This window comes from Tinamus guttatus, unplaced genomic scaffold, assembly GCF_059628265.1.
Source record: "Tinamus guttatus ecotype Peru unplaced genomic scaffold, ASM5962826v1 Tinamus_guttatus_pri_ptg000364l, whole genome shotgun sequence".
NCBI lineage: Eukaryota > Metazoa > Chordata > Aves > Tinamiformes > Tinamidae > Tinamus > Tinamus guttatus.
This window is the reverse complement of record NW_028288898.1, coordinates 3,513,738-3,541,458: the sequence shown is the minus strand read 5'-3', so window position 1 is coordinate 3,541,458 and position 27,721 is coordinate 3,513,738. Positions and strand designations below refer to the sequence as shown.

The following is a 27,721-nucleotide window of genomic DNA, read 5'->3' as shown; positions in this document are numbered from 1 at the left end:
AGCCTTGTCAAGAAATGCATTTTTTCCTGGGCTGGATCTTCTTTTCATTGGCAGAATGAGCTCTCTGTTGAGAGCTCTCCAATCTCCTAAATTCTCTCGGATTAGCAGGGAACAGGGGAACCCTCTAACTCTGTTGGAGTATCTTCTGTTCTGAGCAAATGTAAGCAGGGCAGGAAGACCTGTTCAGACGGGAAGACTGGAGCGAATTTTATGCAAAATTCACAGATCTCTTTTGCGCAGCAGGTCGCGGGGGTTTCCCTTGACTCCCTTTGATCCTTGTGATTCCAATTGGGAAATGCCAGAGGGTCTCTAGCTTCACGACCTTCATGCCACGTTTTTCCTGAACTTTTGCAGGACTCCACGTCCTACATCCTTCCTGCTTTTTGCTGTGCTTGTTCTCTGCCCAGAATCCATTTTTCCCCCCGCTGTTAATACCTTCTGGCTGAGTAAATAATGTGGGGAATTGACAAGGGGGAAGATCTGGACAGGTAAATGGTCTTGCTCAAGTTCCTAGAGTTATCCCCAAAGGCTGCTGCTTGCCCACAGGCTGGGTAGAAGCTGCGTTTAAGGCCACCCAATGAGTTAATAGCTTAAGGTACTGTCGTAGGTGGAAGATTTCACTCTTAACATGTGTCTGGATTGAACACTGCAGGTTGTGAGCTCCGTGGCATGCAGAGATGGATGTATATAAAACAGTCAAAGAAATGATCATGAAAGTTTGCTTTGATAATTGGGTTTTGCAAATCGCTGCTTTGCAGAAGAGCCTGTGGATTTTTTTGTTGTTGTTATTGCTAGGAAGTGGGCAGTAAAACTTTATGATACCCTGAAAGATATTTGGTGATTTGTAATCCAGTTAATAATTGGGCCTTCCAGGTCGTGAGGTATTTTCTCTTTCTTCTGCTGGGCAGTGGCGGGTAAAGAAGGTGGTGGTTCGTTTGGGCCATGAGTGTGGCTTTGTATCCTGTAGCTACACAGGAGAGCTCTGCCCTATACTGATGTTGTCAAAAGTGAATCAAATTGTTGTTTATCTAATCATTCCTGAAAACTTAATGCTTAAAATTATTAAATTTCAGAGCTAGTTCCTCTCTAAGTTCAGTCATTCCCTTACAGAGGATAGAATTTAATTTAAAGTCAAATCATAAACCTAGTCATGCAGGACTGATAACAAAAGCACTAAATCACTCTCTTCGCATCCCAGAAATATCTTCTAATTTCCAGCTAACTGTTGCTCTCCAGAACCTTATGGTAGAAAACACTTACTTGGAGAGGTGATGTAGGTCCACCTTCAGGAACTTCGTACAGTTGTTCCAACCTTTTTCTAACTCATTTATTCAGGATTCTGGTTAACTTCTTCTGTTAAAAACTTCTCTGGGGGCCATTTGTGACCCATGGGCAGCGCGTGGTGGTTAATCCTCCCCACCATGTGAGCTCTGTGAGGGATGTTCTGAGCTTGTCTGTGGAATTGGTAACAGCTCACTGGGTTTTTAGCCCTTTTCTCGGGCTGGGAGCACACGGACACGGGTGCACAGGACATTTTGTTCAATGTTGCTAAACGCAGGGTTATTTGGGCAGTGTTCTTCTGGGATTTGCAAAAAAATAAGACATCTTATTGTTATACGGTTAACAAAACCAGCAAAGATACATCTAATAACTGGAAATTTCTATTACATCCCAAAGTCTTTCAGCAAAGAGAAAGGATTTTGTATATAGACCTTCAAAATAAGTAGAGTATCCAAAAGATGGTTTTGGATGTGACATTGACTGGCAAATACTTTAAAATTGAGCTGATAAACTGAAGTACAAGAAACGACAAATCTGTGGTAGCCTTTGATGCCTTCAAGTTTTTTCCTGTTTCAGCATTTCGAGGTAAAGATGAGGCGGGATGCTGCCGCGCGGCTCACGCGGCGTCCTCAGCAGTCCCTTCAGCCAAGGCCGTTTCTCCAGGTTTGAGGGCGTCCCAGGACGCGGACGCTTCTTGCGGCGCTGCGCGGAAGAGCAGCTCCCGCCGGGACGTGCCGGAGCGTCGCGCACGGAGCGTCGTGTCGGAGCGTTGCACCGGAGCGTCGCGCCGGCCCTCTCCCCGCGCTCGGCCGTGGCTGCCCGCTACGGCTCCGGCTTTTCTGAGGAAAACAGCAGATAACGTCCCACGTCCGTGCGTTTGCTGCCGAAAGATGAGCAGCCAGCCCTGCAGGCTCAGCTGTGTGGGGATAAGGTTTGTGCAGGCAGCAGCTGTTATGTTAGATGGGCATCATGAAGGTAGATCCATTCGTCCGTGTCCTTGAAAGCTCGGCCTCCTGGCCGGAATATCGAGCGTCCTGCGCTCACGGACCCCCCTGAGCAGGGAGTTGGACCAAGCCATCTCCAGAAGGTCCTCCCAACCTCACTTGTGCTTCTGCAATATGATGTTTATGACGAGCTACACCTTTGGGTTTTCCTTGGGATTATCCTTGCGCTCAGGGGCTCCCTCGGGAGTTCCTCTAAGCTGATTAGAGGAAACACTTCCACAGTGTTTCTGATGACGAGATCCCGAAGGATTGGCCATCCCTTAACTGCAGGAACGCCAGTGTCTGCTCGACAGGAGCATCCTCTGCCCACATGGGACCTGATGCTGCTAAATGTCAGCAAGGAAGGGAAATCACATCCTTGTTACACAGCAGTGACCTAGGAATTAACCTGGGTAGTTCTCACATGACTTTTCTCCTGCATAGCTAGGGCAGTAAAACCCTTGAATTACTTCAGAGAACAAACTCAGCCTTCAGTTTTCAACATAGTCTAAGGCTCGGTGGCCAGAGGCATTTTAGAGTTTTGTTTTAGGCAAGCAGGTTTAATTTTTTTTCTAGTTTCTGTTCTTAAATTATTCACCACAAAAGTTCTTTCATTGGAAAAAATTTGGTATTATAAAGTGCAGAGATCAATGAATGGTGGAAACTGCTATAGGGAATAGCTAGGCTTTCCCCTCCTTCACATATTTCTTTTATGCAACTCCATTTGTGTACAAAGGGAAAAACCTGAGCTGCTCTTGGGACACGAGGACATGCCGTGTCCCGCCAGGCCCTGCTGCAGGCCCAGGAAGGAGGGTCACCACGTGCAGACCCTTCACCCCTCACAAACGGTAGTGAAACAACACGGTGGAAACCGGTAATGTGAACAGTTTAATACTGTTATTAATTCAGTGTTTTTGAATGATAAATTAGACTTTCAAACTCCGGATTAACAGTCTTAATATGTCTAATAAGAACCTTGCTTCTAATAGGAATGAACAGAGTTGAAAAATCAAGCTGGGAAGAAAAGATGGGATTTAAAATTTAATTAATTTTAAGCTCTGAAACTTAGATCCTGAACTTAATAATTTAAGCTCAAAGGGAGACCACTTTTGACCATCAGATTTGGATGCTTTAACTCCCCTCTCTCCCTTAGACTTTAAATGCTTACAGATAAAACAGCTCAAAAATCACTGTATTTTTTACAGGAATGAAGTTGCTTTTAGCAGGATAGGAATCTTTGAAGTTGCCCTTGCCTTGATTTTTCTAGGGAACAAAAATATTTTGAATCTGGAAACTAATACTCCTGAAGCAATCTTGGTTTGATTATTGCTCTGGCAAGTCCATAGGCTTGCTGCTTTTGTATAGGAATTGCTTTGGGCAAGAGCTGCTGCGTAGCCGCAGGAATAAGCGTAACGTGTATATTTTCTGTGGCTTAGTGCAGCACAAAATATTTATGATCCTTTATCTTGTTACGTCATTTATAAAGTAATTTTTGGCAAGACCACATCCAAAAGCAGGGAAGCATTAGCATCTGCTCACATTCTGATCTCCAGTTTGCCAGCCAGTGATAGCTCCTAAATTTGCTCCCTTTTAAAGGGAAACCATTCGAATACCCGACGTGAATGTGATTTGTGCTGGGAAGGCTGCTCAGAGGTGACGTTTTGTTGTTTCTGTCGGTTTGGATCTTGGAGAAGGCTCCCTGCATAGGGCTGCAGGAGGTGTCTCCTCCTCAGCAGGTGGCATTTGCCCTTCTGCTCCCACATCTTGACCTGGGGTACCGCAAGGAGAAGTGTTTTTCTCTCCCCTTTGTTCTTACGGATTTAGGACTGCCTGCAGTGCTGCTTACTGTGGAGCTGCGGCATCAGGGTGTCATGAGTTGTACCCTAAAAAAGCTAAAAGACCCAGAAAACGTAGTCAGAGAGAGACGTGGCTGCACGACCGCATTTTTCCTTGCACATGGGCCTGGGTGTTTTCCTGCCGGCCGTGGGGCTTCCCTTCCTTTTCGCCGGTGTTTTTCTTCCCCGGATCGCTGCTCCCGGAGCAGCCCCGTCCCTCGTGCCCCAGCGCTCGGCTGCGGCCCGGGGCTCCCGTCTCCTTCCTTGCCCTGCTGTTTGCAGCTGGCTGATCCCAAGGAGAGCAGCCCCAGAGCGGCCCTTGCTCCCGTGTTCCTGGCTGTGCGGGGAAGTTGTGCCCGTTACGGGCTGTGTACAAAGGACTCGAGGGGGTTTGTGCACGTGGGTGAGGGAGCTGCAGCTCTGGCCTCTGTCACCCTCTGCTCGTGGGGCCGGAGAGCAGAGACCCTGGTAGGGCTCCCGTCCATGTCCTTCGCTTTCTTCCTCACAGCAGTTTGGGAATAAGGACCTGTCTAAATAATTCCACCTTTCTGTGAGCAGCATGGTGAGGATCAGGTGTCAATTAAAAGCTTAATCTCCAATTAAAAAAGAAAGTCATGCAAAAGATAACTTTATGATATTTCAAAGTAGCAGTAAGAGTCAAAAGCAGTAACAAGTGTCCAGGAACATACTCTCACCAGCATCTCTCATGTGGAAAACAGTGAGGTACTGAACGTGCTTCACCCATCGTGATGGGGCTTTGCATCCTCAGACAAACATCATCTGCACTGGGGTGACCTGAGCAAGGTAACTAGTTTGTTAACCATAAGACTGGGTCACTGGAGGAGGGAAAAACTCCTCCCCGTGGGAATGGTGCAGTCCTGGGAATGGTCCCCGGAGAGGTCCCAGTCCTTGGACATGTCCCGGGTCCCTCTGACTTGCCCTGACCTGGAAGGTGGCTGAGCTGGCAGGTTCTTGCCTGGCTGAGGCTTTTTGGAGGTGCCTTCACTACTTAATTTCTTTGACTAAAATCATGGAAACTGCTCGTGGTTTTGAGTCAGTATGCGTAAGAATCTAAAAATATTTGATTGCATTTGACACTTCAGGCTCTCACCGAAATTATTTTGTGTGCTTTTAGAATTGATACTTAGTTCTCTCCTTGGAAAAGAAAATCTTCCTATTATGGTTTGAAAAGCATTGCTGGTGAGCGATTACAAAATTAATGTGAAATTCTTAGGCCCATAATAGTGTTTCACAAGGCACCAGAAAACTCATATTCCAACATAGTACTCGGACTTGTCAGTCGGACTTTGCATTCAGGTAGATACAGCTGCTGTCTAGGCAGTAAAGAGGGCATGTTATAGCCATGAGAGTGTGGGGACCTGGATGTTCTGTCTAGGGGAGGTCGTGGGACCTGGTGTTGGCCTCAGGATGAGCTGTGTCAATGTCTGCTGCTTTCTGGCCTCTTGGAGTAAAGAGAAGCACCTGTGTGTGCATCCTGCCAGTGCCCCATGGTGTGCTTTTGCTGAGGAAACGGGGCTTTTGTGGCTCGTTGTTGTATTTTCTTTCTTCTTTGATATGTTGTAGGTTGTCCCTTGTTTCATCTATTCTTGTGAACTAATTGACAATGTGGGACTGATGCTCCCTGGGACTCTGGTTGCTCCGTGTGTGTCGCACCTCCTGCTGCCCTCGCTGGTGGCTTTTGGGCAAATATATATATTTTTTTCCTAAATTTCCAAGTTAACACCATTCCTTTTCTCCCTCTGCATGTACATGCTATTTTTCTGTCTTTTAATAAATCCCAGAGTTGAGTTTGCATATGCCAGATTCTAGAACCAGTAGCCAGTCCAATTGGTTGGGTCGTCCTCTGTCCCCGGGTTTCTTGGTTAATGAACCCGGCCCTTGTTCTGTGTTTGGCAATAGCAACGCACAGTTTGTGTCCACCAAAAGCGTATGGATTCTTCTTGCTTCTAGCTTTTCATACAGTCTGTGATTTAACTTCTGCATTTTCTATGAAATCTGATGTCTGTCCACACTTTAAAGGAAGCAACAGAAAGGGTTACAAAGTGGATGTCTGGTTGTGTGCAAAGCTGGTGCTGATGCACAAGCACATTCCAAAGATATAGAAAAGGTAGGAATGTTCAAAAACTTACCCTGTGTAGGACTGAACTTAGAGTTTTCATCTTTACTAATTATTAAGCTTATCTAAGTACTTCTATTTTAAACGCACAGAAAAAATGTAGATTATAGTCATTGTGTTTCATTTTCACTCTTTTGCATTAATTTAGCAGTAACATCTGTTCCAAATGTGGAATGCTAATGGGAAAGAAAATAGCAATTATTTTCTTTGGCAGAGAATAAACTTTAAAATTTAGGGTGCCTTTAGATTTTTCTAGAAGCTTCCTTTTTGAGAAATAAGTACATATTTTTTTGGATCTGACTTCTGGCAGTACAGTTAGGATATGTGTTGGAAATTGCTTTGGAATGTGTTACTTTGCAAACATAAATGGGCAATGTGAATTAGGAAGACTGAGTGAAGTTGAGACAAAAATAGATATATACGATATAGCCATTAATGATTATCTTCTGATACGCTCCTGATAATGTCTGTTGAATTATTTTTTACAGTAAGGAGTTTTCTTACAGACTAGCTGCGAATATTGGTTAGTATGAGAGAAGAGATGGTGCTTCCCATGCAGCAGCTCAGCATCTTTGCAGAGATGAACTTTAGCCACTTGTTCTTTACTGAGGAAGCTTCTGCTCTGTGACCCTTCCTGCCTGATCTAGAAGGCAGAGGACAAAGCCCCTCTCTAAATAAGTAACCGAGGTGGGAGGTGGTTGTGTCCCAGCAGGGCTGGAGGGGGATTCCTCCTTGTTGATAACCTTGCACATTTTGCACAGCACTGATAACAAGTTTTGCTTCCTTTGCGGTCTTTCAGGCACTGCACTGATCTTTGCCTTGAACGCGGTGCAGCTGCTGCTTCAGAGGAGGCACTGCCGGAATTTGTGGCTTTAGAAACATGGAATTTCATTGCCCCAAGAATGTTTCTACTTCCTTTTCCAGAAGTGGATCGCATAGGTGCAGTTAGGTTGGTTCTGCACACGTGATGTGAGCTCTGCTTTTATGGAGCAGTTGATAACACGAGCCTTGTCTTGTTCCATCTGCATTGCCTCATTCCATCCGCACTTAAGAGGTCTTCTCCTATCTCCTGTAGGAGAGATAATGTGTTTTGGCTCTTCTTCCTAAAGAAGACTTGAATATATTGGCTGGATTTCAGAGAGGCCTGTTTAAACTAGGATAATGCAGATCTAAATTGAGAGTATTTCCACCTCAGCTGAGTAAAATCTAAAAAAATGTGTATGTTGCATAGATGCATGAGAATTGTATCTCAGCATCCTGGGCTGGCTTTGCTGAGATTCGTAGCTAGGGAACCCTTAGTTAAATGGTGGTTATCTTTATGCAGATGTGTGTGTGTATATATATATATATATATGATGTATAGAATATATATATATATGTCAGCATAAAGATAACCATTTAATTTAACTATATATATATATATATATATATATAAACAAATGTATTGTTATATTTATATATATATAAAACACTAATATATTAGATTTCAAGCAGTTGCCTTCTGGGCTTTTCTTCCTCTCTGGGCTCTGACCAGGTGACCCAAATGTAGATTGAAAGTGTTTGGTCATATCTGCAATTCAGGGGCTAAGTCATAAGCTAAGGTATTTTCAAAAAGGGTTCCTGTGTATCTTGGTATTGTATAAAGCAACAGTTTTGAGGCCAGGACATGTTTGACAAGGCTTTTCCTTTTTTGTTTTGAAATGATCCTGTTATGTGTGGAAAGGCAACTGAACTATAACTTAAAAAAAAAAAAAAGTCCAGATAAGTTTTAACATCAGTGTATGATTATTTCTTAGTGTTCAAAGCTCAGGTCACTCCAGTCTTGTTCTGTGCTTGATGACGGAGTTATTTGACTACCCTGGCGTGGCAGAGTCACTGCCAAAGACAAGAGCCGTCGCAGCAGCGGTGGTGACCGCATCCCTAGGAGTTAGGGGGGATGCACGAGTTGCCTTTCCCTTTGACGTCAAGCTGGGGATTCATTCCTGGGATTGAAATCTGGGGTCTTCCCAGCATCCTGAAAGGCATCTTCCCAGCCACCAGCATCGTGGTAAAAGGTGTATGCAAAAAGCAAAGCCTGGTCTTCCTTATTTTAATGGTCAGCAAAACCTGGGTAGCCATGTGCTTATGAATATAATGTTCATTAATGCTCATCTTGCCCTGTCCTTCTGTTAAGGGCTTTGCACAGCAGGATTAAGGCTACTTTACCTGACTTTCCGATTTTCTTCCATTTGAATTTTCCTCTAAAAATAGTTTTGTTTCCAGGTTGCTGTATTTGCTGCAGCAGGAGAGCTCCAGCACGGAGCTGAGGACCGAGTGTGCCGTGGTGCTCGGGAGCCTCGCCATGGGCACGGAGAACAACGTCAAATCCCTGCTGGACTGCCATATTATCCCTGCCTTACTGCAAGGTACTTCTCACCTGCTGCAGTCTGTTTCAGTGAAGGTTTCTAAAATATGCAAGTAAGCAAAGATAACAAAACTGAGCAGGATTTCTGTGTGTATTTGTAGGATTATTGTCGCCAGATTTGAAGTTCATCGAAGCTTGCCTCCGATGTCTCCGTACTATTTTTATCAGTCCTGTGACTCCAGAGGATCTGCTGTACACAGTAAGTTGTAAGCAGCTCGTTCTGACCTTTCCTTTAGACTGCTGTGTATGCAGCAAGGGGTGGGTGGCAGTGACAGGTCCTGCTGCAGTTAGTAGTAATAGGCAGGACTTGTTTCACCAACAACGTCAGCATTTTCACCTAAGCTCAAGGCATCTGAGTTGCAAATGTTTGTAGTATTTTTTTGATATGAGGTGGTCTTGTGGGTACTTTGACTTCATAGTTTCTCTACAGTTGAGGAGCATCATTGCCTAATCCAGGAATGTTGTTACCCACCATTACAGCTTGGCATTAACAACCCTCAACAAACGCTCAGGTCTGTCCAGTCCTTACTCATGCTGTGGTGATGACTGTTTTGTTCTCTGATCTTCCCCTTTGGCTCCTTACACTTCTTTCCTGAGCAGCAATAGCTGTTAGAGCTGAGTAGCCAAAGTTATTCTCCATCGACTTGATTTTTAACATACATCTATTGTGATTTTCACCTACTAGTTGGTCTATTTTTGAAGTTCTTCTGCAGGTATTCACGTTGGACCATATTTTTTAGTACATATAATTTATCAGCAAGTTTTGTGTTGTCACTGGTCACTGACTTTTTCCAGGCAATTTCCGGGTGTAATGTAGATCGGGGGAAGAGAGGGCGAAAATAAGGCGCCTCTTTTGCTGAGTGATTTGGGAATTTCTTCTTGGTCTGGCTATTCCTTTGACTCTACTTTCAGCTCCCAGACTGATATTATTTATATGCAGTGTGAATCCTGACCACATCTGATGCCCCGTATAGGCCTGTGAGAGCTCCTAACTGTAAGAACATCTCTTTCCTGATCCCAGCACCCAGAGCTGGGTTTAAGATGATCATCTCCATTAACAATCCTTTCTCAACAGAGACTATTAAATGTTCCTTGTGGGCACAGCTACAAAGTCCTTAACTTGCAGGTGTCCAACTGGAGTTGGAATTAGTGAACAAGGGCACATTCTCACCAGGTGAGAGTTTCTTCTAGCTATGGTTCACTGAGGGCTCTAACATTTCCCTGCATAAGGAATGGGATTCTTTGACACCTCTGTACATACTTGTGAGTTTTCCCTTTCCCTTCAGGATATGAGACACCTCCTCCAAACAAGGACTTTGTGGCTGTGCCCAAGGACATTTTTCTGGGAAGGCTTCCCTTGTGGGAATACCCAAGCCCATGCTTTGGAGAGTAATAAACACAAATCCTTTGAAAAAGCTTTCTTGATACTCCTTGGGAAGCGCAGTCAGAAGCTTCACTACTGCAATATGTTTCCTAATGCAGCAATGAAAAAGTTATTTGCAATCGGTGAAATCATTATGGCCCTAACCAGCACTTCATAACCCGCTGCTCGTCCAGCTTTGAGAGCAATAGGCAGAACTTGAGTTCTACTTTAGCCGTGTTATTCCTTATTTTTTGGCTTGTCAGCATCTTCAGGCACTCTTTGGCTGTGTGAAGAGCTTACTCGATAGCCTGTCTGCCTCTGCCTGAACGGGGAGTCCATCAGAGCACCAGTGGCTTTTCAGTTTTGCCTAGTGGTTCTGGGGAAGACTTCTGGAAAACGGGTTCCCAAGTTGCATCTTGGAGGGAAGCTTTTATCCTGGAGTTTTCCCTTTGCCTTTAGTCTTTCATACAGGGAATGCTACCTCTAAAACTTTGCCATTGGCTATTCCAAGGAGAAGATGCTATTTATTGTCTCCGGAGACATTACAGTAGCTCTGGAGGGCCTATAATTTCAGAGGGCCTCTTTCCAGATGTTTAAGATACACGAGTGCTTTAAGGAGAGCTGTGTGAAGGACCTTGAGAATAAACAAGTAAGTTTTCCCTGGAAGGGAGCAACCTTCAGCCCCGAGAGGCAGACGGTGGCCACTGCCCCCGGGGCTGGCCTGGAGCGAGTGCCCGCTCCGTAGCCGAGACGCGGATCCGCGTGGGATGGAACCGCGCACGGAGCGGAAGCGCTCAGCGGCAGGGAACGAGCTTGACCCGGCTGCTCTGCAGGTTTAAACCCACTGTCTTCACACCCACCGCTGCTGTGTGCAGTGCCAGACCTGCCTCCAAGTACAGGACAATTAGTGAAGCTGCCACTTCAATCTACTGCTGAATATACACGAGTGGGTTGGCAAAAACAGAGCTGCCTCCAAGTAACTTGAGTTCTTTGAAAAATGCAGCAGGTAGGCATGTGAAATTAATTCCAGCTTCCTCCCAGTTTTCCTCGGTGCGCTAGCTGGAATATCAGCCCGTAGGGGCTTGGCAACAGAAGGGTGGCACAGGGTTGGCAGGAACCTTTCTAAATGTCCGGGTACCCTTTACAGATGAGCTGGGTCTTAGCATATTCCCTTGGGTAGAATATCTTTTCAAATTTGTGTCAGAAAACTTGCTTGCTTCTCAAGCTTTCAGGTTAATTTTGATAGAAAGCTTGCCTTCTTGCACTTTTTACAAACTTCAACACTTTCTTCACTAGTGAAGATTATTTTTGTGTATTTTTATTGAAATCTAGTTTCCATAAGCAGTTCAGACAGTTATCAAGTTAAAAATCCTAATTTATTGCTGCAGAACCTGGGCAAACAGGGGTTTCCTCCCATCCGAGGATTACTGTGCAAGTGCAATATCCTTTCTGGTTTGCTCCTCACTTCCTCTTCTGCTGTGGTGGGTGCCAGGCTGGACACTGCTCTGGGCATCATCTCTGCTTGCTGCAGGAGGGAGATAAAACTCCAATTTACGGGGCAGTTGTGAGTCCTGAGCAGGGATCGGACCAGCCTGTCTGCAGGTTAGTAATTGCCTCTGATAGGTATATTTATTCAGATGGTATCTGCTATTGCCCTAATCAATTCCTTGTGGGCAGCTGGTCTTTGGAGCTGAGAAGTTATTGACGGACTTAATTCTATGTATAAATGTGCAAAATCAGATGGAGCTGCTGCAGAGCAGATGCTAGGGAAACTGCTGGACATCCAGGCACTGAGCCTCACTTTTCCCAAGCACATAAGTGTGCAATGAGCATGTACACATGGCCAGTGTAGCTGGAAAAACTCCGGTGTGTGGTAACTTTCTCTCCATAAGATTGTGAAATGGCAAATTAGCCTGTTCCACATTGATCCCTTCCAGCTCTTGGGGAAAAGATATGATGTTTTAATTGGGGAAATTAAAATTTTGTGTTAAAACCTTTGTACTAGTGAGGCTGTAGTCATTGCCACCTTCTACCTGTCTATTGCTGCCTTCACTACACTTAAAAGTAACCAAAAGCTTTAAAATCTTGTCATTTGCTGACGTGGTGCAGAGCTTAGGTAGTACCTGGGAATGTTTTAATGAGAGAACTACGGGGCGATGACTTTCTCCTGCCAGTGCCTGCACTGGGTTCTGTGTGGTTTGTATCATGCACTGCTTTAGTTTGAGTCTGTGACTTAAAGGCACAGGAGAGTCTTGCCCTCCGCTTGCGAGCCACAAAGTTAGTGACAAATGGCCCGAAGCAGACTGTGCCTTGGGCCAGCCAGCACCTTCCTGCCCTGCCTGGGCCCTTCTGCTCCGAGACGAAGGGAGAGGTAAGGAAATCCCAGCTGGAGCAAGCAAGTGCTAAGGGAGTTGCTTTCAGTGACCGCTTTTGCAGTTACAAGTTTTTCCTTTGTTTTTGTTTTCTAACGCCAGCCTTTCAGGGCAAAACCTGCAAGTTCTAAACTTTTATTCATGAGAGTTGGTCCAACCTGTCATTTTTTTTTTCATTGGAGTTCCTCCTTCTACTTCCATGGTTTTATCCTGTATCCGCGCAAGTCTCCGGGGGAGGGAGAACCACCGCGTTCTGTTCCGAAACACTTTATCTGCTAAGAACAGAGACTGTGTGAAACAAAGTGTTAATGCTGCTTTCTTTTCTGCCTTGTTTCCAGGATGCTACAGTTATCTCCCACCTCATGGCACTGCTCAGTAGGTCTCGATACACACAAGAATACATATGTCAGATCTTCTCACATTGCTGCAAAGTAAGAAAGAGAATGCATGTTCTCCGTGAGACTTCTTGCCTTTTCCAGCATATAGGAAACTGTATAAGACGAGGTTGCCTTTTGCATCTGGATCGTTAGGGCAGTGATTGCATTGCTCTTGTGCTGGTCTTGCTGATGGCTTTATTGGGGATAAGACATGTTTCTCTACAGTTAAGCAACATATGCAGAAGCCTGCTTTTGTATAGGGTGTATGTCTTGGACTCCCAAACCAAATCAACAATCTAGGCAAAGATGAATCCTCACTGTTGCCAGTGTAATTTTAGAAAAATCCTTTTATTCCCTTTGGAAGTCTCAGAATGGTTTGAGCATGTCTTTGCAGATGTCTTATATCTGCTTCCAAACCAGCTATTTTAAGCCCAGAGGATGTTTTCTAAGAGGTGTTGTAGGTTGGGAAAGACAAAAATGTGTTTCTCAGTCCAACCCCACCAGCTACAGGTTAATGCAGATACCTGTTAATTCCTGCTACATAGCCCAATTTCCTGATGTGGTAAAACTTCTGCTAATTTAAAAACAGCAACTCCCCATCTTTATGCAAAGTCTTATGCCAGCAACGTTGTCATAAAGAAGAGTGAACACTAATGGGATTTGAATTAAAACATTGAATTAAAAAAGCCCATTTGAATTAAACATTGAAAAAAATGAATTAAAATGTCAAAACATTTGAATTAAAACATTTGAGTTAAAACATTGTCTGCTTCTTTAGGACCCCTCTTTAAGTTGAAAATTAAAGCAAGAAAGACACTGAAGCAGTGTTTCATTACCTGTTGTAATTGAAAAAGGAAAAAATCCATTAATTTCCTTTGGAGCAAGAAGTCACCCTGCGTGTCCGTGGGGCAAGGAGAGGTGGTGAAAACATGTGGATGAGGCAGTGGGAAAACAGTCAAGTGTGGGATTTGGGATTTGGGCCGGTTGTTCCCTCGTGGCACCTGCCTTATGACAAACACAGGGCTTGCACAGCACGCGTAAAATAAGCATCTATCACTTGAAGAGAAGCATTTGCTCATGTTTATATGGGCCTTGCAAGTCTCCATAATAGGCTGGGTAGGTTGAACTGTTAAAAAAAAAAATGGCCTATGTTGGCATATTGACAAAAAACTAAGCCAGGCCTGAGTTGAAAGAGGTTTAGAAATGTGTTTATAGAGCCCGAGGCGAGCTGAGCGGAGGTGTAAACCAGGGGGGCTGCAGGGAAACTGCAGAGCTGCCCCGGGGAACCCACCCCGCCTGCAAAGGGAGCTCATCCGTTCGTTTTATTCCTCCTGTAGCTGCATTAACTCCTGCAGACTTGGGTATGAAGTGCATAGTTAACAAAGCAAGAGGCTGCTAACTTGAGGAGAGCAGAACAAGAAAGGTCCTCAGAACACATGATACCATCTTCAGCACGTCCATCACCAAGCAAAATGTTTAGTGATTGCTTGGAGAAATGCAAGGTGCTGTGCGGGGAGAAATGTTAGTGCTATGGACAGGTAGAAACACGAATGCCCGGGAAGAGGAAACTGCATGGGAATGAATAATGGGCAATAATTATATTTCTGGAATAGCCGTTAGCACCAAAATAAAGACGAATATTTAAGGTTGAGAGCAAAGAAAAACATTTGAAGTTGAGTGGACATCATTAAAAATCCCAAATTGAACAAGAACTCATTTCTGTCTTCTCCAATGCAGCTGTTGAGAGAAACCCTAAAACTCTCCCTCCTCTTTTTTACTTAATTTTGGGTTTCAAATCTGGTAACCAAGACCAAAGATGAGGTGCCGTTCCTTCAGATATAACAAAATACTTCTAAGAGTGAAGCAGAGGGTGCCTGGGATGTTCTGATTTCCATGTATGTTCTTATCATGCACGTACTCCAGAAGGCCTCAGTGTTTGCAGCACTTCTGGTGAAGACCTGGTCTTCCAAAGACTGGTCGAGAGAACCTTTAACTCTTTTCCTGAAAAAATAGGTTAAGTTTTAGTAGTTAGCCTTAACTACTAGTAGTTAGTCTCTAGTAGTTAAGCCTTAACATATAGGAGATGCAGAAGCTTTTATTTTCTTTTCCCTCGTTTTAATAGATTTTTGATTAAACCAATGGTGACGAACCACAGCTTTTGCTTTCCTTGTTCCTGCAAATTGCTGTCCCCTTGCTTCTCTTGCCTGTGTTTTTCCTTTTCCTGGCCTGACTTTCAGTTGGGTTGGGCTTCTCCAGTTCCCTTTTTCTCTCTCCTGTTCAAATTTCACTGGAAAACTCAGCCTGTTTCCCATAGTTGGGATATCCTTTACTCAAGTTTTTAGCATATTGCTGCTGTTTTCTGCTTGTGCTGCATCTTTTGGCTGCTCTTCCCTACCTTTTTAGAGTAAAAATGGAAATGGTCAGTGAAGAACGTTGACCATGAAGGAAAATCATGCTTAAGCAAGGGAAAAGTATTGATTTACAGGAAAGTGGGTACAGAGAATTCTTTACATACCCAGACAGGACTCTGCTGCCACATAGCAAAGCTGAGTAAACCAAAAGCAGGTGAATGTGGAGTGTGGTTGAAAATAAAGTCCAAATTTGCTATTTAAGATTCTCGGTGTCGCAGTTGATTTGTTTTCAGAGGAAGTGATGTGAGTTGGTAAGCCTTACAATTTAATAACAAAATGAAAAATATGAGGTTGTAGGAAGCACAGGGCTGTATGAATAATTTGAAGAGCTAGTGCTGGATACTATATTTGAATGTAGTGATGTCTCTGCGTAATTATCATTCACCACAAACTGGAAGTGAAGCCCTCCCTTCCAGGGAAACTCCAGGATGCTGCCCGTAATCACGGCAGCTTCTTCCTAAGTCCCGTTTTCCTGTGTGATCCTAGGCTTGGTGCTGGATCCCTGAAGAAAGGTACATTTGTATTTAGAAATCTGTTTTGAAAATCTGATTATTGAATGAATTGTTACGTTTTTTTCTATCCTGCTGCTTTCTTGAAAATTGATTCTTTATGGAGAAAATCCTACAAGAACTGTGATTCCTTTCTGAAGTAACACAGCTCTCAGTTATGTCTGGAGGAAAATACCCTTCTAATGGAACTGGCTGCCAGGCCTGTCAGTGTTTGACTGGGTTTAACCTGAAGCAAAACAGAACCAAAATGCCCTGCTGTTACAGTGTACTGGAGGTGTTTGGGGTGGGAAGGGAACGTTACGTTCCCAAGTCTTGGTGTTGGTGTTTGCAGCTCGCCCCGTGCGTGGGGTGATGCTCCATCCCTCGTGTGCATCCACGGTGCTCTTTGCACAGAGTTACATTTGCAGCCCGTTAAAGATCTGGCCCCAAGTGTCTACACGAATAATACTTGTGAGTAGCTAGAGCAATCTAGGTCTATATGGGTTTTTTTTTACTTTGATTTTATTCATCTTTTTCACGTATTCTAATATCTGTTCTTCAGCTCCAACACTGGCATAGCTGCGGCTTTAAATCATTGCCTCAGCCACTTCTGTGTGCCAATGTAAGTTGTTTTCCTCCTTCAACCATGCTATTTTAATTGCCTTTTTTTGGATAGAAAGCTCTTGGTGGCAGTAGCAGCTGAAGCATCTCTTAAAGCACCAGATATGTTACATCTAAAACTAATTTTCATGCCTTTTTTCTTTTTCCTGTGGCAGTAAAGGTTGGTCTGTGAATGTTCTTTGGAATTTAAAAGAAATCTAATTTCAATTGTGCATCAAATGGGAATTGTATATAAGGGCATATAGAGTTGTCCTTTACACCATAGCAGGTGGCCCCTGTTTTAATGCCAGTGAGACGTGAGAATGTGAAAGAGATTTGTAAATAAATCAGCTCAGATATCATCAAAAAACTATTGCAGGTTACAGGGCCAGTTAGGATTTCATGTTGTTCTCTGACCTCATGGAGCCTTGTCGTACTACAGGAGTTCTGAGAGCTTTCTTCTGCAAAATTCAGTACTTGTGTTAATTCCAAATGCTTTTATTTATTTAAATATTGGTGTTTCATTGTTTTATTAAATCTTGAAGTCAATAAATGGGTGATGGCTGACTAGATTTGTGGTTAAATATGTTTGCAACTATAATACTCTGTGGGAGGAAAATGTGAGTCTGTTCTCAAGACACTGTCACATTCTGTCTGGAAACCGTTTTAGAACTAATTGTCTGTCTTCTGGAGCTAGAAGTGTTGGAAATGCTTAACACTACCAGTGAGAAAGACATTTAATTCACTGGGGATCCTTTATATGATTTTGCAGAGAAAATCAGGATTTTTCCAGTAATTATTTCCAGTATGAAGAATAGGAAGCTAAGCACGCTAACAGCATTCTTTCATTTGTGAAAAAAATTTCACTCATTCTGCCTCTCATCTACCTATTTCTAGCCTAGAACTTTCTTCTGAGAAAAAGAGTGAAAATGGTTACAAAAAATGCTATAAAATAATGTACCTATTTAAATAAAAAATAAAATAAAATAAAACTAAGTATGATGACTCTGATTGCAAAAGTAGTTGTTAGTAAATCTACCTTTAATATTTGTTAAGTTGCAATTAACAGCCTTTTTTGTTTGTTTTTTTCCTACTGGAAAACAAAAATGACCTGTTGTATTTTCCTTCGCAGGGTCCAGATCACCAAACCATCCTATTTAACCACGGAGCGGTGCAGAACATCGCCCATCTGTTAGTCTCCACCTCCTACAAAGTAAGGCATTAACATTTATACATGTTTTGTATCAGTTGGTGAAAATTGTCTCAGTGAAGGAGGTAAAACCTAAGCACATGAACTAAAACTGTAAATCTGTGTACTGTGTATATAGTAGAATACAGGTTGCTTTTGTGTGCATATGGATTTTTATCAAAGTGAGATGTATAGTTTGGAGTGTTCTGCGGAATTAAAACTCTGTAAATTAAAACAGAGTTGGTATTTTTGATCTGAATGAGAAGCAACACTCAATGCTGGTACTATTTAACTTATTCTGAGTTATGTTTATTGTCAGCTTGAACTTTTCCTGATTTTTTGAACAGCTATTTTAAAATCAGGAGCTCAGAGCTCAGTAAAGTTCCGGTGCCAGTGCTGTACCCTCAAAGAAAGAAATTTCCATACTAATTTTCATAAATGTCGTTAATAGAACAATATCTTTTAAAACACTTAGCTTCTAGCTAGGCTGTTGCTGTTCACCCTGGAAAACTTTCCCGCTCTCCTCCCAGCTTGCTTCCCTCTGGCAGGAATACAGCTCCTCAGCTGTGGTTCGACTCTCTTTAGGGCTTTTCAATACAGAATCTCTACTTCCTGCTGCTTTGAAAAATCCACTAAATTCATTAGATTTTGTGTGAAAAGTAAATGGAGGAGTTGTCAAATGAGGCTTTTGTTCTGAAGCCAGATGGTCTGCTAGCCTTTCCCCCATCTAAGACTTCATTGCCACTCATGAGAGAGAACTTAATATCTGATCCCAGTCATGTCATAGAATTAATAAGCAGAAGTTTGATCTCTACAGTCATTGTCTACCCCAGGACTTTGGTATTTCTGGGAGTTTTTGTTGGGGATAGGCCGGGGAGCTGAACCTGGCTTGCAGTTACCTCACACGCTTTCTTCAGTGGCAGGTATGGATTAGATTCTGTAGCTGGGAAGCAACAGCAGCAGCAAAAAAGGAGGTTATATCAACTTCAGACACTAAGGTGGCTGGGCAACCAGGAAGGTTTGTCTCACAAACCAGGGCTTAGTTTTGCCTTGGAGCAGGGAGATCCACCATGAAGAGCATTGAGTCATTTGTGTGTAGGTGATGGCTGAGGTTGCATAATGGCAATAATGTTTATGGTACATAATAATGTTTATGGTACACATCCCTTGCAAGATCACCTTAGAGTCGGTTCAACTAGGCTGTTCCTCTTAGATGTTTTATTAAACTAAACTTTAAAGAAGGTTTGGAAGTGCAAGTCCCAGTGCTGTGAGTTTCTGACTCCCTTGGGTACCTCAAAACAGTCCTTGAATAATAGTGGTTGCTGTTGGGAATCTGCCGAGCATCACGGCTGTGACGGGTATCTCTGACCCTCTGGTTCCACCTGCCAGGGACATCAGAAGAGTCAAGCTGCATCTCAAATACTTCCATCTGCCTTTTAACTATCCTCTAGATTTTACTGGTTATGCAGAGTTATTTCCTGTAAGCCTATGCAGTGTTATGGTCTCCTTGCTTTTAACTTAGTGGTTACACTTACGCTTCAAAAATTATGTTTTCGCACAGGTTCGAATGCAAGCATTGAAATGCTTCTCAGTTCTAGCCTTTGAAAACCCCCAGGTGTCAATGACTCTTGTAAATGGTAAGCATGAAGCACTGGTTGCTAATTGGACATTTGTTTCATTGCCCCATTGAACTGGAATCATTTTCTGAGCTCTCTCTCATTGTTTGCAGTGTTGGTTGATGGAGAATTGTTACCACAAATTTTCGTCAAGATGTTACAAAGGGACAAGCCTATTGAAATGCAGCTCACATCAGCCAAATGGTAATGTTCATCAGGAATTAGCGTGAAATAGTTCACAGTTTATCACTAACTTTTAACTGTTCCCCTTTTGCTTGTAAATTAATATAAATGATATCTAAAACCTTAAGAATAATGATATATACATTTTCTAATTTTTGAAGACATGTTTCTTGCCTAATAGTTTTTATAGCATAATATTCACTCTTTTCTATATGTAAACAGGAAAAAAATGTTACTGGGCAGCAATTTTATCAGGAATGTGTGCTTGAGCATGTTTTTTTTTCATAAGCTGAACTGCAGCTTTTAATAATAGCTTGGATTTTTATGGCAAGATTGGCCATAACCTTTTCACAGTTAATCTTATGTTCTTACAGAGTCAACTAATAAAACATTATCATGTAATACAAGGTAATGTAATTGTTAAAATAGTGTCCTAAGGACTCACATCATGGACTAGGGCTGGGTTGTGTCGAGAATTATATGCAGCAAGATGAGAACAAATTGAAGAGCTAGACCCAAGGTTTCCATTAAAATAGATTTAAGCTTCTTGTGCTGGTGCAGCAGAATCGGTGCTACTAAATAATACTATATAGCGCTTAACTTTCCCCTTCAGCGTGGATACACTTTGGCAGGGTCAAATAAATAACATGTGACACAGTTGACCGTGTTTCGGAGCTGTATCACCAGGGTTACTAATTTCATAACTGGGAATTGATGCATTTTAAGGCCCTTTTCCATCTATTGTGTTGATAATGATGGGACAAATGATTTCAGATGGTTGAAGAAGAAAAAGATAATCTCTCACTGTGAACTTCTATCATCAAGCATAACTCCAGATGTCAATCACTAATATATTAATTGGTTTAGACTCCTTTAATTCTCTGTATTGAAGTCTCTCCCCAAGATGTTGCTGTCCTTATTTTTGGCCTGGAGCAGTTCTCTGCTGCAGTTCACTCACCGAAAGCTCTTGCCAGCCCAGCCTTGAGGTTCTGGGTTCTCTGCTGTGATTGATTCTGTGTTTCTTTGACAATGCAGGGAAGAGATGGAGAATTACAAATAAAAATAAAGCTATTAGAGATGCATCTTTTCTGGTGGTTTCAAAATATGAGTCGGTTGATGTCGTGAGTGTTCCCTGCATTCAGTGAAATAAAACTACTTACTGTTTAAGTGCTGGCCCATCCAGTGTGTACACTGGTGAACACTGCACCTGTATCTTAGGAAGGTTCTTGTTCATTTTATTTTCTGCCAGTTATAGGGGAGTTTTGTATCATGAATTTTACATGCATAAATGTACTGAAGTGAACAGTATATTTGCGTGAGGTGTGTTTCACTGATAGAGATTTTTCAGTGTCTTACCAATGTGCACAGAAAGCAGCGATGGGTGAATGTGTGTTTTGTTGTCCCGTTGCAGCCTTACTTCCATGTGCAGAGCTGGAGCGATACGAACAGACGATTCCTGCATCGTTCTCAAGGTGAGCAGCTGAGATGGTTTTCTGGGTAGCACAGAAAGTGCTCGTGAGGATCTGTCCCTTCTTTTATACCCCACATAGCCCTTTCTTTATATCCCATATAAAAAACTTCAAAAAGTTTGTTATCCTGAAGATTTCAAAAGCACGAGGTTCTTCAGATGTTTACTCAAAAGTCATTTTCCTTATTTCCATTTGTGTCTTAAAGCTTTTACATCAATATGGCTCTTTTAAGAAACTTTAAGTAAAGAATCCTACCCGGAAATCTGTATCCCAGGTATAAGTATCCCCGAGTTTGGCACATACCTGCCTTTGGTGTTTGTAGTTCAGTCATCATATGTAAGTAACCTGGAAACAACAGTCTTGGCTTGGTCTCTGTGTGCAGCTGGAGCACCAATTTCTCTTTCATCACTTTATTTCACAAGACTAGTCGTCACACTTGCACAACCTGCAAGTGGAGCCTGTTGTATGGGCAGACCATGTCCTGGGTTTCACAACACTTGTAGATTTGTCAGGGCATCGTTGCTTCATACTCAGGCTGGGGAGTTTTCATATAAACAAAAAATGATCAGGCTCATGCTGAAAGGCTGGGTTTGATCTTTATATCCCGCTAACTCCTAATGAAACTGGCTCCCCAGGGCGCCACAGGAGTGTGATTCTCCTTCATAGTCACACTTCTCTACGTAGTCAGTGAAAGCTGCTGATGAAGAGGCCCATCAGCCAGAGACCGGGAACACTTGCACTGCTTCTTTCTCCTTGTTGTATTGAAGATTACTGTGGTACTGAAGGAAGACAAGATGTTTTCTTCCTTTAATAGTTACAGAAGAGGAGTCTTGCAGGCTCGAAGCTTTCTTTGGTGTTTTTTATTTTTTAGAATCCCTCAGTGCAAAGGTCTGAAATTTGTAAGGCCTGTGTTCCTGTAGTGAATCTAGCAGCTGGGTCTGACCAGCAATCATCAAAGCAGTTACTGTCAGTATTCACTGGGCTTAGACCTAAAACCCGCTGGTTTTTGGCAGTAGTCACTTGTCTCTGGTTGTGAGGCCTCTCCGTGGTGCTGGGCTCCTCTCTCGTGAACAGGCAACTGATGAGGCAGTGTGAGCACAGTGCCCCGAGCCCCTGGCACCGCGGAGAGCTGCGCTCGCTGCTTGGAGCAACAAATACCCTCACTGCTAAAGGCTACAGAAGGGACCAGGGAGTGTCCTCTGACTGTGGCCTGAGGGCTCCTGCAAATTTATATTTTAAATTGGAGAGCTGTCAGCAGAGTCTCTGTCCAGTAGTGTCCCTAAGGCCTACCTTGGGGCATGTCAGAGGAGGAGTATCATAGAATCACAGAATGCTCAAGGTTGGAAGGGACCTCTAGAGGTCATCTAGTCCAACCCCCCTGCACACGCAGGATCACCTAGAGCACGTGGCACAGGGCTGCGTCCAAGCGGGTTTGGAAGATCTGCAGAGAAGGAGACTCCACAACCTCTCTGGGCAGCCTGTTCCAGTGCTCTGCCACCCTCACTGTTAAGAAATTTTTCCTTAAGTTCCTGTGGAACTTTTGGTGCTTCAGTTTGGGGCCATTTCCTCTAGTTCTGTCGGTGGCCACCACTGAAAAGAGGCCAGCCCCATCCTCCTCACTGCCTCCCTTGAGGTACTTCTAGACACTGCTCAGGTCCCCTCTCAGCCTTCTCTTCTCCAGCTGAACAGGCCCAGCTCCCTCAGCCTCTCCTCATAGGGCAGATGTTCCAGGCCCCTGATCATCCTTGTGGCCCTGCGCTGGACTCTCTCCAGCAGCTCCACATCCCTCTTGTCCTGTGGAGCCCAGAACTGGACACTCAGAATTGGAGTAGGTTGTAGGGAAGATACTGCAGTAGGAAACTGTATTTTTCCCTTTCACGTGCTGTAGCAATGGAGTCTGGCAGGACTGCAGCCTTCATTAGGGGCATTTTGGTGTTGGTCATTCCACATGACGACGTGCAGGTGTTGACAGAGGCAAAGGCCCCTGTCCCTGCAGCCTTCCTAAGCAGGGAGCTCCGGCCGGCACTTAGTGCTGCCTTGGGCTGCTGGAGGGGACTTCTGCTCTACAGCAATAGCCAAGTCTTCTGTGTTTTTATGGAGGCTTCTTCTGTGCCTCCATAAACAGTTTAAACTTTGGACTAAGAATCACTGAAGAAACTGAGGGCTGGCAGAAGAGTGGAGAAAGGAGGAGGGCACCGTTTCCTGGCATCTTATTCTCATTGTTCAAATTACTCTTTTAATTCCCTCTTTCCTCCTGATGGTCATTCCAGGAACTCATACTTGTCGACTGTCGCTTTATCTCAGTCTGGTAAATCCAGTTGCAAATTGTTTGACCTCCTGTGAACTGCAACATAAAATGTCTCCTTTAGTTTTCAGAAATAGTTGAGGAGTTCTGACCCTACAAAGGGTCAAAATTTGCACTGCACTGTGTTAAAATGTCTCCAAATGCAGAGAGGTCTGGCGTGTGCATTTCCAAACTGGGTGTATTTTTTGTGGCTCAGTTGGAGTAGTGCACAGGTTGCACCTGTAATGTGAAAAACAAGTTTGTTGGGGAAGAGAGGAGAGCAGGAAGGTGGTTGATGGGGATTTGCCTGGAATAGAAGTTATTTCTCTGAAATCCTGATAATGGAGGTGACCATCTGTCCGGGCAGCGTGACTCATCCTGGTGATGGGCTCTGTGCATTAAATCTCTGTCGTTGCAGTCTGTTTTCAGAGAGCATTCCAGGCTTCAGCTGGTGGCCAGGAAAGGTCGGGTGGATTTGCAGACCTTCCCCTTACCGCTTCTAACACCGTTTCCTAGTCCTCTACATTACATTGTACAGCCCCTTGGGTCTAGTGCAACAGTTACCGTGTTCTTTGGAATTGCTCGTTTTTTCTCAATTCTAGACTGATGACATTGTGCGAAGTTGAAAGATACTGAAATTCATGTTTCTCAGGTACTTGCAGCCAGTGACTTAGCAGTATCTAGCCTTTGGGTTTTGAAATCCAAATTTTGCTTTCAATGGTTTAGCTTCTGTTGCTGCCATCCTTATCTTCCTTCACTTCTCACATACATATGGCATAGTTCAAAAGGGTGCTTTAGTGTCTGCACTTAAATACTTTCCTCTTCATCTCTTGGACCTTAGTGGTTTTTAAGGCATTAAAATTGTTCCTTTCAGATTATTTGATAGTGGGGAAATTGGGAAATGCAGTTCCTTTGTGGTTCAATTGTAATGGCATTTAATGACATTTCACTTATTTTAACCAACCTGAATGTCACTTATGCTCGGCTCTTCTAATTGTGCTTATTGCAGACTGATTTAATGTCCCTTATGCCAGCTCAGTAGTTGAAACCAACAGTATTTAATCGTTATGGTGCAGTTCTGAGTTACACAGCCGAAAAAGTCTCATGCCAATGCAATGCCTGAAGAGTTTCAAGCAGGGCTGAAACAAACTTGCAGGTGTCCTAGAAATCTCAGTTTTAGAAATGAGGTATTTTCTGAGGGGTAGTTAAATTTCCCAGCCCTCACAGAGTGTCTGCTCTGTTTTAAAGAGATCTGACTAATTTGCTGAGGGAATGGAAGGTGTTTAGGTGCATCTGTGTTGTTAGAATTGATTTTCAACTCTTCAGACTTAACCTCTTCATCATTTTGGTTGTCTGGTGATAAGCAAGATTTAAGTGAAAGATATGCAAAGAGGTGCTTTGCTTCGTGAGATCAGCCAGAAGATTCCAATGGGTATCGTCATCCCTGTGACAACACTTTTTAAAATGCATGTAGACAGTTCACCTAACTTCTTTATCCGTGCAATGAAGTTATACAGGTTATATAGTGGAGTTACACAAGCAAAAGCCTTGCCTCTGTTATTCCAGATGGATTTTTGTGAAAATTGTTAATACTTCTGTCTAGTAAGGTCTGGTGAGCAGAGCTGAGTCCAACCATTGGCAAGTTGGTCTTTACAGAGTTAACTGCCTTTTGCTGAGCTTCAAGCAAAGCAGTATTTTATTGGTTTTAGTGTTTACAGTAGAGAAGGAATGACAAAAATGTTGCTGTGTGACTGTGACCAAGGTAGGGGGTATGTCAGGGCCAAGGCAGAATAATAGACCTGGGTCCCAAGTGGAACTCACTTGTAGTTGTTCCGAGCTACTTCTTAGGGCTCTTGGCAGCCTATGTGGGTCAAGGAAATCCTGACATTGTTCTTAGCTACAGAGGCCCCAGTCAGTCTTGGATCATAAAATTGCAGGTGCTTCTTGATGGCAGCTTGGGTGTTTTATATTTTTTCTTCGTTTAATTCAAATATGAAATACCGCGCGTGTGGTTTAGGTTTTGCTAAGCTTCTGAGCCCAGTCACTGTTTTGGCTTTGCAGACTCTGCCGTGCCTGGTTCGGATGTGCAGCAAGGAGAGGCTGCTGGAGGAGCGCGTGGAGGGCGCAGAGACGCTGGCCTACCTGATCGAGACGGACGTGGAGCTGCAGCGCATCGCCAGCATCACCGACCACCTCATCGCCATGCTCGCCGACTACTTCAAGTACCCCAGCTCTGTGAGTGCAATCACTGATATCAAAAGGGTACGTTTCTCCACCTGCCTCGAAACCTTCACGACTCTGTACAGGCAATGACACTAACACGTGGCGACTTAAACACCCAGGATGTGTTTCCTACTCTGTTTAAACCTTGAATCCAAGTTGCTCGTCAGAAAGGAGGCAAAGATCCAGCAGGATTGGGTTGCTGATGCACGTAACTCCCAGGTCTTCATGCACTCACTGCTCTTTCTGGAGCTTGTGATATCCAAGCCAAGATCTTCATGTATATGTGCTCTCCCCATCCTGTAAGCAGGATGCTGCTGCTGTTCTCTATGGAACAGACATGAGCCACGGGTACTTGAACAGAGCTTTTACTGTAGGAATTTCAGACGTTTTCCAGAGATGGCAAGAAAGCACTAGACTGAGACATCTGCCGTGTTTCTCCTTTGCAGAGTTTAGAAGGCTTATCTTCAGGAACCAGTGCATTTCAGCTTCATAGGAGGTAATAGCCCATGTGATGAGAGACTGATTTCAATTCTTAGGTCAGGTTTGTGAAAAAATATTAAGTTCAGAGACCGTTCTGTTTGGTTAATCAGAAAAAACATCTGGATGGTGTGTAGTGTTTCACAACATGAGTTATCTGCACTCGCAAGGAGGCTGGGTGCACAGAAAGCAAACACACCTCAGAGACTGTTACTTCTGTAGGTGTCTCTGACGCAGAGCTTTCCTTTGCAAACCTGTTTTGTTTCCAGGTTTGCATACAGTTTCCAAAGCACCCTTGGATCAGTCAACCTCAGAAGCAAGATTGCTTTGGATATTCCACCTAGGGAAACAGCCATTGCCTATTCCCTTTCCCTGCTACAGTCTGCTGATTTTTCAGAAGTATCCAAAACACTTGCCTTAGGGATTTTGTTTTATTTTGTTTTTTCCCTGAGGTTGCCCAAGGAGCGGACTTGGTCCTCAGTCTCCTGTAGAGTGGGATTGATACTGCCCTTGCAGATGCTTGAAATTCTGTGTAAAAGTGCAACTGAAATATAAAATAGTTAGCCACAGCGTAAAGCTAAATAAGCAGCAGAAAGTCTAGGAGCTGGCAGGGAAGTAATGGGCATTGGCTACAGCAAAATATCATTGGGTTCCAACCACCATAAACATTATGACATTGGTTTGAGTGTTCAGAAAGTCTCTAAAAATAGCCAGTTGCGAAGCCAGGGTGCTTACCTTGGAAGAAATGCATTGAATTGCACCCTATAAGGTAAAAACTAGATGAGAGAGGGCTCTGCAGAACAGATTATAGACTTCCATTTCAAATACTCTCAAGGATGACATAACACATTTTGCTTTAATATAGCTGCACCAAAGAGAGTTACTCAGGCAGCTTAATTTTTGACAGTTCTTTTTATTTCAGCACTTTGCTGCATAATACTCTCACTTTTCTGGCAAACATTTTGTGTGCAATTTAAGTAACACTTCAGTTTATGGCACCCTTTGGTACAGAGTTTTGAGAGCAGTTAGAATAATTGTGGTCGGAAGGGATATTAGGAGGTCTGAAGTCCTAATCTTCTGTTCAAAGCAGGGTCAGTGCTGGCCTGAGATGAGGTCACTCAAGGCTGCTTTGTCCAGCTAGCTCTTGAAAACTGCTAGAAATGGAGATTTCAACCGATCTGAGTAATCTGTTCCAATATTTGACTCTCCTCCAGGTGAATTTTTTCCTTATATCCAATAATAACCTCTCTTTGATCTGCCTGCTGTCTGTCTGTCTCCTAGCTGCGCATCTCCATACGGAGCTGGGCTTCGTGTTCTCCATAGTCTCATCCGTAGGTACTGGAATTCTGCTCTCAGGGTCCCCCCTCAGCCTTCTCTGTTGGCTGAACAAGCCCAGCTCCTCCCAGGCCGAGTGCTGCAGCCCTCTGCCTGTCTTGGTGACCCTTGGCTGGACTTGAGCAAGTTCATCAGCACCTTTGTGGAGTCTGGGGTGGGGGGAACAGGACACAGGTTTCCAGGTTTGCTCTAATGCATGTCAGGTCAAGGAGAGCAATTTCTTCTTGTGCTGTGCTGGCTGCACTCCTGTTCACCTCCCAGTGAACGTGTGCTAGCCTACAGCTATTGAGAAAACAGCCCTTGTAGCTTTTTTCTTTTTTTTTTTTTTCCCCCCAAGTGTCTAAATTTGATATTTCTGCTTCGTTTAAACAGCTCGACCATGACTTGAAGCACGCTCACGAGCTGCGCCAGGCCGCTTTCAAGCTCTACGCTTCTCTTGGGGCAAATGATGAAGATATCCGAAAAAAGGTGAGTCTGGGAGAAGTGTTCACACTCCTCCCAAGACACAGCTGAAATCCAAACAGAGGTTAATGTAACAATACATAAGAGTAAAGCTGACTTACATGTAAGTACACGCTGTGATGACTGAGCTGGAGTCTCTCAGTGACTTGTATCTTAACGTGTTCTTTCTGCACAGAAGTGTGTGGGATATTGTTATGGAACACGAGTCTTAACGTTTCTGAAGCCTTTCTTG

The 27,721-nt window shown here is 43.6% G+C and overlaps 1 protein-coding gene across 1 annotated transcript in view; it reads left to right on the top strand.

Annotated features, from left to right (window-relative positions):
• The window catches only part of ARMC8 (armadillo repeat containing 8), a 46,465-nt gene that overhangs the window by 11,699 nt on the left and 7,045 nt on the right, over positions 1-27,721 (top strand). Inside the window, exons 4-12 of the mRNA XM_088530275.1 lie at positions 8,499-8,641; positions 8,742-8,839; positions 12,714-12,806; positions 17,384-17,464; positions 19,002-19,077; positions 19,170-19,260; positions 20,651-20,711; positions 25,054-25,254; positions 27,400-27,495. Coding sequence (XP_088386401.1) covers positions 8,499-8,641; positions 8,742-8,839; positions 12,714-12,806; positions 17,384-17,464; positions 19,002-19,077; positions 19,170-19,260; positions 20,651-20,711; positions 25,054-25,254; positions 27,400-27,495 — 940 coding nt within the window. The remainder of the gene's footprint in view (positions 1-8,498; positions 8,642-8,741; positions 8,840-12,713; positions 12,807-17,383; positions 17,465-19,001; positions 19,078-19,169; positions 19,261-20,650; positions 20,712-25,053; positions 25,255-27,399; positions 27,496-27,721) is intronic.